At 60.7% G+C, this 10,657-nt stretch overlaps 1 protein-coding gene across 2 annotated transcripts in view; it reads right to left on the bottom strand.

Moving 5' to 3' along the window:
• Window positions 1-443: 443 nt before the first annotated feature.
• The window catches only part of ACBD4 (acyl-CoA binding domain containing 4), a 25,022-nt gene continuing 14,808 nt past the window's right edge, over window positions 444-10,657 (bottom strand). Inside the window, exons 5-9 of one of the 2 annotated variants that reach the window (XM_075059564.1) lie at window positions 10,161-10,267; window positions 5,102-5,288; window positions 2,691-2,869; window positions 2,041-2,086; window positions 444-1,047 (exon numbers count right to left, since the gene is read on the bottom strand). In XM_075059564.1, the coding sequence (XP_074915665.1) occupies window positions 458-1,047; window positions 2,041-2,086; window positions 2,691-2,869; window positions 5,102-5,288; window positions 10,161-10,267 (1,109 nt within the window). In that variant the 3' untranslated portion in view covers window positions 444-457. The remainder of the gene's footprint in view (window positions 1,048-2,040; window positions 2,087-2,690; window positions 2,870-5,101; window positions 5,289-10,160; window positions 10,268-10,657) is intronic. The other variant, XM_032796931.2, reaches the window with a different exon arrangement.

Genomic DNA, 10,657 nt, shown 5'->3' with positions numbered 1-10,657 from the left:
TGCAAGGGGTGCTTCCCGCACGACTTGTGCCCACGGCCCTTAGCTGGCTCCTACCACCCTTGACATGTCTTTATCCTCACAACACGGCCGGGGGAGGGCACTGTCATTACCCCACTGTACAGGGGAGGGAGGGACAGAGAGACCAAGGCCCAGCTGCTCACAGGTGCTGAGTGACCGTGCTCCCCCTGAACTCAATGGGAGTTAGGCACCTAAATAGCTGTGAGGATCTGGGCCTAGGTGATGTCCCAGGTCACATGGGGGGTCCGTGGCAGTGCAGTGACTGGAACTCAGGTCTCGTAGGCTAGCCCCCGAAGCACTGCCCCACCCGCTCTCTCCATGGTGCACGGCCTCTCAGCTCGGGACCAGTTTCCCTTGCAGGCTGGCTGTTGTGCTTCGCGCTCGCTGCACCAGCCACCCTACGGCGAACACGAACAGACAGCGGAAAAGCTGTTTTTCTTTAATGGGGCGTTTCATCTGCTGCCACTGGCATGGTGCAGGTCACCTGAAGTGCGAGTGGGGAGAGACAGAGGAGCCTGCTGGCAGGTCTCACGAGTGTCCCCCTGTCCTCCCGCAAGTGAAATGGAGTCTCAGAGAAGAACATGCTTGGGCCAGATCCCAGAACAGGCCGGGGTCCCCCCGACCAAGCTGATGGCGCCGAGCTTGCTGAGTTAGTGCTGAATCCGATCGCTCCTTGCCACACTTCTGGAGTGGTCTGTCCTTCAGAGGAGCTGTCCCTGGCATCGGGGAGACAGCCCGTCGCTCCCCCAGCGAGCGCCACTTGGATTGTTCTCCTTTCCCAGCTCCTGGGAGGAGAACCACTTTCGTTACCCATTGCGGGTCTGCTGGGTGCTGAGTCCCAATGGCTGAGCTGCAAGTTCCAGCCAGGCAGTGCGTTCCTGGGGTTTCCGCTCAGTGCTGCACGTTCAGACGGAACAATCCCCTTTTCCTGCGCTGGAAACGCCACAGCAGCCACTGGACGATGAAGGGCCAGGCGAGGAGGAACAGTAAGGTGCGAGCAGAGACCTCCAGCGGCCAGCGGGATGGCTTCTGCAGAGAGGAACAAGCACAAGCACAGGGAGGGGTTAGCGACCCTGAGGGCTCCTGGGTGCTGTGTTGTTCACAGATGCTGGGCCCAGGGGGTTGGAGAGGGTCCCCTGCTGCTGCTGCTGCATTTTGGTTCTTGGCTCTATTAGTGTCTCTAGCTCAGTAACCCCGGACCCCCTCCCCAAGAGACAGGATCACCATCTCCCTTTGGGAGAGCCTGAGACACAGCGTTAGGGCCCAATTTTTTGTGCATAGTCACCATAGTTACTAGCGAGCGTCTCACCCGACTTCCTCTGGAGGGGGGCTGTATGGGGGGGCATCACCCCATCTCACAGAGGCAAAACATAGACACCAAGGGCAGGTCTGAAGGCCCCCTGCTCACCCAGGACCATCACTCACTAGGAGGAAGGGGCCCAGCCAGGGCTCGGACCCCAACACTCACCCCAGACCCCATGTGGAGCCTGTGGCCAAGCTGGGAAGAGACGCCTAGTTTCCCCGAGTCCCGGGCTGCTGCTTCTGCTGCCCAGCTGGGGACCTGCCTTTAGACACCTGGGGCAGGTTTGCTGAAGAGGCCAGTACCCCGGGCAGCAGCTGCATGCAGAACCCCACTGGCCCGTGTCTGGGATCAGCGCAGAGCATGGCTGAGCTGAACCGGCGGTGGCTTTGGGTGGACGAGGGTCTGGCTCCTAGACTCTGCTCTGCCAGCTGCTGGGGCTGGTCAACTCGTCACTCCAGGCTGCACAAGCCCAGTAGGCAGCTGCAGCTGGAGGCTCTCCCCACTTCTTCCTTCTGGAGTCCTTGTCCTTCTCCATGCCCAGGGACAGCACCTCCCAGGCCCTCTGCCCCCGCCAGGCCCTTCCTCCCCTGCTGCACCGCTCCCCAGGATCCAGCTGTAATCCAGCTGTGGCAAGGGTGGCCCAGCCGCACTGCATGTGACTGGGAGATGAAGGAACTGCCGGGAAACAGGGCCAGCAGCTTGCAGCCGGGCCTGCGTACCGAGCATGGCCAGCGGGGGGCGAGGGCCGGACCCAGACTCGCGCCTCTGAAAGACAGAAAGAGGCTCAGCTCAGCGCCACATGGGCTGGCGGGTAACGGGGCTGGTGCGAGAGGCTGAGAAACTGGGCACAGTGATTGGAGCCAGCCTCACCCATTCACTGCTATGTAGAAACACCACTGCCACTTTCACTGCACACCCGCTCCATGGGCATAATGGGATCTGCCCCCCAGCCTAGGGCAATGTCTCCTTGCTCTGCACCCCGGGGCTCACACACCAGCACAACACCCTTCCGCTGTCCCTTTCCCGACGCCCCGCCCAATGGGAAGGGACTTGCTGGGGTCACCCTGTGAGTCAGCGTCAGAGCAGAATCTCAGCTAAACCGCCATCGGCAGCGCCACGCACATCCCAGGCTCCAGCTGGCGCGGCAGCCTAGCCCCGAGCCTCCCAGCCACGGGCCAGAACAGAGCCCGTTGGCACCGGGGGCCTGACATCAGGAGCTCACCTTGCTGCTGTGAGGCCCTGCGGTCTGATAGCGACCATCATCCCCTCCCCACCCACTCCTGATTTTAACCAAGGGTGCGTGCATGCATGGGGGAGCCCGGCCTGGAAAGTGCTCCCTTGTGGCCTCGGCATGGTGAGGGGCACGTACCTGCGCAGTGCTCAGTGTTTCCAGGTGGCTCAGCCTCTTCAAGACGCTCCGCATGTTGTCCTGCAGGGCGCGGATGGTGCCAAGCAGCTGCACATCCAGCTCCGGCCGGAGCCCTGCGCTCGCTGTGTCCCCCTGGTCAGCATCAGGACAGCCCCTGGCTCCCCGGGCAGCCTGCAGCTCTGTGGGGCAGGAAGGACAAGGATGCCAGAGGGACAGATCAGGAGGATGAGACGTCGTCCTAGACGGCTGCCCCAGAGTTTGCAGTGTAGGGACACTGCAGCCCCAGGCCAGTTACAGCCCAGGAGGGTGCGGCTCGGTGCTGCGAGGCTGGGGCTAACCCTGTCAGATACAAGCCACTTCCCCCAGGGGATTCTGGGGCGGCCAGGCAGTGACCTTCAGCTGGGAGGACATGCTCTCAGATGGGGGACAGTGGCACAGCTCTGTCCAATCCCCAGCCCATCATTTCGCCAAAGCACTCATGGTTCTGCTACTGGGGCCAGAGTGCCCCTGCTCCCGGCAGACTGGTGAGACTCCTGGGCCAGGGAGGCAGACGTTCCCCCAGGCAGGAGAGGCGTCAGGAAGGGCCGGGTAAGCACTACCTCAGTGCTAACTCCAGCAGGGGGCGGCACATACCAGGATCCATCCGATGCATTAGTGAGTGCAGCTGGATGCCAGCTATGAGCAAAGTACGCCAGCGACCCAGGTGCCTTGACTCATCAGCACCTTGCTTGCTCCCGGCATCCGGGCCATTGGTGCTGGATGGCCTGCTGCCCGCTCGACCGGGGAACTGCCCTGCAGAGCTCACCCTGGCAGCACACACTGGGCGTCAGCCCGTCTACAGAGAGGCATCCTGGTGGCCCGTGTGACACAAACGAGTGGGTTTCCGGGCTGTGAAGTCAGCTGGGTAGTAGGGGAGGGGTCTCAGTCCATGGGGACAGGTGTCTGTACCACAAACCCTAAATGGCCCATTGTGGCAGTCTGGCTGGATAACAAGCTCACCCCAGGGCTGTTCCCTGGGGGTGGCAGGCAGCTGATGGGAGAAGGTGGCCCTGAGTCTGTGGGGAACCACAGGACATCAGGCCCCTGGGCTGTCAGGCCACTAGACAGCTGGAAGGCTGGGCCCGTGGTCAGGCCATGAACTCAGGGCCCATCTACACGGCAAAGGCTGAGAACAGGCCACCCTTCCCAAGAGGAGACAGCTCAGCAATGCAGGCTCAGCACAGGCTGGCAAACCAAGTATGGACCCAGAGCCCTATGGCTAATGAGACAATAGAGCACCCTCCACCCGCCACCCCGGAGAGCAATGGGAGCAGGTCGATGCTTTGCTGTGCGTAAACAGCTTGGCAATGCTCATCCGGAGTCAGCATCACTTCTCTTGCAGCGCGGACCCCAAGCTAAACTGCCAGCCGCACAGGCCCCTCACCCTGCTCCCAGCCCGGCCCAGGCCCAGCGTCTCAGGGCTAGGGGAGAGAGCTTGGCAGCCTGGCCAATGCCTGAACCCACTGCCCTGCAATCCCCAAGAGGCAGCTGCACTGAGCCAACCGCCCCCGTCTGACCGAGCGTCAGCACAGAGCCCCCAGCGCCATGACCTAGTGTCGCTCTCTGGGCCCCAGCATGTGCTGTGGGTGCGGGTGGGGAGAAGAGAATGATGGTGAGTGTGTCCAATGGACACTGCTAGCTCGAGTCACAGCGTGGCTGCAACGATGCACAGACAAATCACATGGCTCGCCCGAGATCCCAGTGAGTCTGAGAACCCAGGAGTCCTGACTCCCAGCCCTGTGGTCTGTCCTGCTCCTCAGACTGCACTGTATGCCTCCGTGCTGCAGGCCCCACAGGCCCAGAGCACTGTCCAGGAAACACTTTTGCAGGAGCCTTGCTGCGGGGTACGTGATGCCCTCTTCACACTGGGGCTGGATGAAGAGAAGGCTTTGCAAAGAGCGCAGATCAGCACCCCTGGTTCCGGCTGGCAGCCCCGGGCCCTACCAGCTAACGCAGACTGGAGCCGCACCTCACAGCAGCGCCTGGGAACAGAGAGCAGCTCCTTCCATGGAGGCACCGGGCTTTGCAAAGAGCGCAGACTAGCACCCCTGGTTCCAGCTGGCAGCCCTGGGCCCTACCAGCTAACGCAGAGACAGGCCTGCACGCCTGGCTCACCTCCACCCAGCTCGCACCCAGCACCCCACCACCAGCAAACCCAGAGACAGGCCTGCATGCCCAGTCCCACCTCCACCCAGCACCCCACTACCAGCAAACCCAGAGACAGGCCTGCATGCCCGGCTCACCTCCACCCAGCACCCCACTACCAGCAAACTCAGAGAGGGCCTGCACACCCGGCCCCATCTCCACCCAGGTCTGAGGCCCCTGGCTCTGCGCCCCCCCGCCCCCCACCAAAGGGCCAGTGCCACACCCACCTCTCTCTGTGCCCAGGGGCCTGGGGCCATCGCTGCTCCACCCGACTGATTCTCCGCCTTCGCCCAGCTCTCCCTCCATGCAGGTTTCTGGTGCTCGGGCCGGGGACTCACGCCCGACATCAGCACGCAGGCTGGCTGTGTGAGGACTGCTTAGGGAACAGCTCTGCCCCGCCACGCGCTGACCAGCCTGCGTGAGGGGAAAGAGCAGCAAGAGTTGTAGTGAGACCCCCTATGCTGGGGGAATGCAGCATCCAGCCCGTAGGGTGCAGAGGGGACGAGGATACTGGGTGCAGGGAGAGGCCAGCTGGTCTAGTGCTTAGAGCAGGGGACTGGGAGTCAGGGCTCCCGGGTTCCCCGCTGCGTGACCTGGGCTGAGCCGCTCCCCTGCTCTGTGCCCCTTCCCCACCTCACACACAACAGCCACCTACAAATAACAAATTACCTTTCTGCCCCCGGCCAACAAGGGTCTCCAAGGGCTTTGATTAAACCTGGCATCATCACCCCCATTTCACAAACAAGAGATGTGTCTTAGCCCCAGCTGCAGCAAAGCCAGGAACAGAACCAGGGGTCCCAGTCCAGGCTTCCACCCATCAAACACAAGACTTTCCCTATCATCTTATACCCCCAACAGAGAACTGATCCTACACAAAGCATCTCACAGCAGCACCTGCAAAGTGGGACATGCTGGGCCGTACCTGACAGTCTGTGAGTTCAGTGTGAGCCCCCCACCCCAGCCCTGGGGTGACCCCTGAATTATCCTGCTGCCCGAGGACTGGGCTGGAAGCAACCAGCAAAAGCCTGAGCAAACACAGCATGGAGTGCAGTGGGTCCCTTAGCCAATCTGCAGCACAGAGAACCACCCATGAACACCTGGGGTGAGAGACACTAAGGCCAGGTCTACACTGCGACTTTAAATCGGTTTAATGGCCGATATACCGATTTAACGCTGTATCCGTTCACACGACGTCGTCATTAATATCGGTTTAAACGGCTCTTAATCGATTTCGAACTCCTCCCAAACGAGAGATAGCGCTGAAATTCTGGTAGTGATAATCGGATATAGGGTTCGTTGTGGACGGAAATTACGACGTTATTGGCCTCCGGGCGCATCCCAGAGTGGCAGACTGACCCGCTCTGGACAGCCAAATCTGAACTGCCGGACTTGCAGCGGCAGGGAAACGGAAAAGCCCCGCGACTTTTGAATTATCCTTTCCTGCTTGCCCAGCGTGGAGCTCTGATCAGGCACCGGCTGAGCCGATACAGTCTGAATCGAAAAGAGCTCCAGCATAGACCGTACGGGAGATACTAGGTCTGATCGCTGTTATGGAACCATCTGTTGTATCCAGCTCCCTTACAGAACCGAAATGCCGCAAAGCGTTTGAATAAAAACTCCAGGATACACAGCGCTGCGTGACAAGCGTATTAACGGGAAGCCAGAGACTCAATGGACGCTCATGAAGGCTATGAAGGGATGGGGTACTGAGGACTCCATCTTTCCCACAGTCCACAGCAGTCTCTGAAAATTATTTGCATCTTGGCTGAGCTCCAATTCTGTAGGCTTCAAACACATTTGATCTGGCGTGGTCAGGAACAGCTCCTCGTTTATTTCCCCCCCCCCCACCACGTGAAAAACAAGGAAGGATTTGCTGTGCTATGGCGTGTTGCCTCAAGCACTCTGCGAAAAAAGGCTGCCAAAGGGTTGTCTTGCTGCTTCAAAAAGCGCGATGGGGTGATGCCTCTATGTGCCCCAGTAGCCGAACTCCAGTGTGGAGCTATGAGGGAAGTCTCCTATGGTGCTCCTCTCTCGGGACGCCTCGTGTGCTGCATAAGAGCGGAGACAGTGGGAGCGATGGGATTATGGTGGGGCACAGCTCCATCTGACTGTCACGGGTCCTCGTGAAAGTGCGATGAGCTGGACCATGACTCGCGAAGACAAGTTCTCGTATTTGGGGCATGATCCCACATAAGTGAACGCGCAGTATAACGATTTTATTAGAATCTGTTTGTAAATCACCGCTCTACGTACATATACCCGAAATAATCGCTGCAGATATGTAAGTACCCTGAGTTAAAATCGATTTGCCAGCGGGATTCCGACTACTTACACCACGACCGGATCATCCTAGATTGTTAGTTAAATGGAAAGTTTTAGAGCAACGCCTTCCCACCCACTCTAGCTCTCCCGTCCCTGTGCCCGACTCTCCTGGCGGGTGTGTTGGGCCATTCAGTAGCGTCTAGTGGGGTCCGGGCTCTGGCAGACAGCTCATTAAGGCGGATTTGGACCCCTGTGTATGTTTTTTCGATTTATGCCCCTTATGATGATGAGTTTAAAGGCTGCCCTGGTTGCTGTATCTGTGCCTGCGATCGCGAACTGACCTGCGAGATCTGTCGCAGTGGCGGCCCCGGCCCAGGGGTGTCACTGCTCCCTTCGCCTGATTGCGCGCGATTCTAAGCCCGCTTGGTTTGGAGGGGGCGCATGAAATGGGGTTTGGGGTCCCTGTTGTGTTGGCTGCCCCAGTGAGACTTCGGTGCGAGTTCTGAGATTGCGCGCCCCCCGGGGCTCTGAGGGGCCCCTGGTGCTACATGATGGCGGAGGTGTGTGGCCACGCCATGGTGTCAGGGCTCTGGAGCTTGAGTATTGCCCCTTGGCGAGTGTCAGCATGTTGTCGCATGGGGTTCCCCCCTGGGGGTCTTGCCGGGGGCCTAGGTAAACAGATGTTCGGCAGAAGTGTATGGGCTCCCAGGAGGCGCTGCAACTAGGGTATTAGTGGGAGATTCCTCAGCAGAGCAATTGGGTTGTTATGGGTGCGAGAGGAGGGCCAAGTCATCCCCCTGGTGTGGGAGACCCGCTTTGGAGGATCACTGGGCGCTAGCGTCTCGGATACCCAGCCCGCTGAGCAGTCATTGCGGGCGCCCGTCCGTGCGTAGTGCGTGTTGTTGGGCCCAAGGCAGCCTTGTGGGAGGTGGAGCGTCGCTGGAAATGGGGGTTGTATGGGCTGGTTGCTCGCAAAGGCTGGCGTTGTTGGGGACCGGCCTCTTCCACACGTGGGCGCGACGAAGGTGTCTGGACCCGGAGACTCCGCGCCGGCGGTTCGTTCCTAATGGGTCGGCGTGACGCACCTTCACCTGACCAGAGCTCTGAAGCTAGCTCCAGGTTTAACGGTGTGCGTTAAGAGCTTCGCTTCTCCCGTCTGCTGGGTCACTTAGATGGCGTGCTTCCGGTTTGGCTTCGTCGGCCTGGCCCGGCCCGGTCTGCCCTGGCAACGGGTAGAGATGCGACGAGCTCAGCAGGTGACCGCGCGCGACCTGGTGCTGTGGCTCGAGCTTGGGGAGCGGTATGGGCTTGAGCGTGTGGCAGGTACACGCATGGCTCAGGGGGGCTGAGCGGCCTCACAGGGGGTTACGGGGCGACACGGTTGGGCTTGGTTAGAGCCCCCTGGGATATCGTTGGATTGAGTGTGGGCAGCTTGCGCGGGGGTTACACACATGCTCCGGCTAACGGGTTACTTTGGGCGCCGGATCTGGTGGCAGGAAATTCTGCAGGGGGTTAGGGGGTACAACACTCGGTCTGTACGCACTGGGACATTGGGCGCTTGGCGTGGGGCTACATCACGATGCTGCTCGGGGGCAGTCCCTGGGAAAGGTGGGGGTGGGTGCTTTTGTGGCGGCCACGAGGTCAGGTGGTGGCCCCTGGAGGAACACATGACACATCATGGCAGCGAGGGGTGGGGTATGTGGGGTTTGGCTCTGGGCGGCCAGCAGGGGGTAGACTATGAGCTCTGGGGGGAGGTCGCGGTCGTGCTGTTGGCAGGAGGGGACACATGCAGCTTAGGGGGATAGGTGTGCTCAGCTTTGGCAGGTGGGGAACACTAGCGGCCCCTTGGGGGTTAGGACGGTCCTGCTTAAATTGGTGGACGGGGGGTTTCTGGGCCTCAGCCAGCGGTTAGGGAGACACACATCACTCTAGCGAGAAGACAAGTGCGCCCCTGTTGGACTACTTTCGGTTTAGCGGGGTGCGCGGGCATCACCGCAGTTGTGGCCTTAGGAGGGGGCAGCTCAGGTTGGATGAAGCTCGTGGGGGTCTTTGGCATAGGTAGCACACATGACTTGGGGGAGGCATGGGTGGCTCGCGGGCCCCAGTGGTTACGGGTCACCTGGAATAGGGGTTTGGGGTCCCTGTTGTTTGGTATAGTGTGGGGGACACAAGTGCCGGCCGGGTGGCGGGGAGTGTGGTGGTGCTCGCGAGGGGTCGACATGGCTCTAGAGTGGCGAGGCCAGGTGCGTTTTGGTTCGGGATCCCACTGTGGACGCGCTAAACCGATTTTATTAGATCTGTTTTGTAATATCGGTTTAAGCTAATTCGAAATAATCGTGCAGTGTAGACGTACCCTGAGTTTCGATTTGCACAATTCCCACAGCCACACCTCCTCCTAGTGCAAGTAAATGAAATCAGACCAAGCCCCACCCACAGAGCCATTCCCCTGCCCTCTCCCTGGAGCATCAGTGGCAGCTCTGGGGGGTCCGACAGCCATACGGATGAAGGAGTTTCCACTGGTTGCTGAAGCTCTCCTCCCACTGCCCCGAAGCACAGTGCAGGGCCCCAGGGGTCCTTCTCTCCCTGATTCCACACACACGTGAGGGGAGCAGGTGGCTCATGCTCTGCAGCGAGGCCCCCGCCTGGTGCACAGGGAGGGGAGCACAGCTGTGATCAGGGCTCTGACTGATTCAGGTTTGGGAGGTTCACATGGCGCAGGGTTCCCTAGGGACGGCCGGAGAACAGTGTTCCAGTGTAGGCACCCAGAGGGCAGCAAGGGATACTGGGTTCACCAGGCAGGGGTAGGGGCTCGAAGGGAAGTCAGACCCCTGTGAGCAGAGGCAGGCTGGGACACGGCGCTGCAGATCCAGGCCTGGCACAGCAGCCGGTGGGTGTGAAATCGGGGCACCGTGCTGAGTGGAGCGGGGGAATGGCTGTGTGGAAGGGGGGACGAGCTCTTGGCACAGGACCACGAAGGTGTCTGGACCCGGGCCCCCCGGCGGTTCGTTCCGTGAGCAGCGTTACCTGACCAGGCTCTAACTGCTCCAGGGTGTCGCTGTAGACTTCGCTTTCCGCGTCACTGGTCACTTGGCTGCTCTCAGGGGCTTCGTCGGCCTGGCCCGGCCCGGCGCCTGGAACGGGAGATGCACAGCTCAGCAGGGTGGGGGAATGCCTGTGGCTCGGGTGGGGGACATGGGCGGCTTGGCAGGTACACGCATGGCTCAGGGGGGACATGAGCGGCTCAGCAGGGGTAGGGGGACACACGTGGCTTGGGGGAACATGGGCAGCTTGGCGGGGGTACACACATGCTCGGGGGGATGCGGGCAGCTCAGCAGGGGTAGGGGGACACACACGGCTTGGGGGGACATGGGCGGCTTGGCGGGGGTACACACATGGCTCGGGGGCAGGCGGGTGCCAGCACCCCACCTCCCCCAGCAGCCATGTGGTGTACCTTGCCGAGCACCCACATCCCCCCCCCTGCTGCCGAGTGTTTCATTGTTCCCCCCACCACTGCCGAGCCA

This window comes from Chelonoidis abingdonii, chromosome 21 (assembly GCF_003597395.2).
Source record: "Chelonoidis abingdonii isolate Lonesome George chromosome 21, CheloAbing_2.0, whole genome shotgun sequence".
NCBI lineage: Eukaryota > Metazoa > Chordata > Testudines > Testudinidae > Chelonoidis > Chelonoidis abingdonii.
This window is presented reverse-complemented; position numbering and strand designations above follow the sequence as displayed.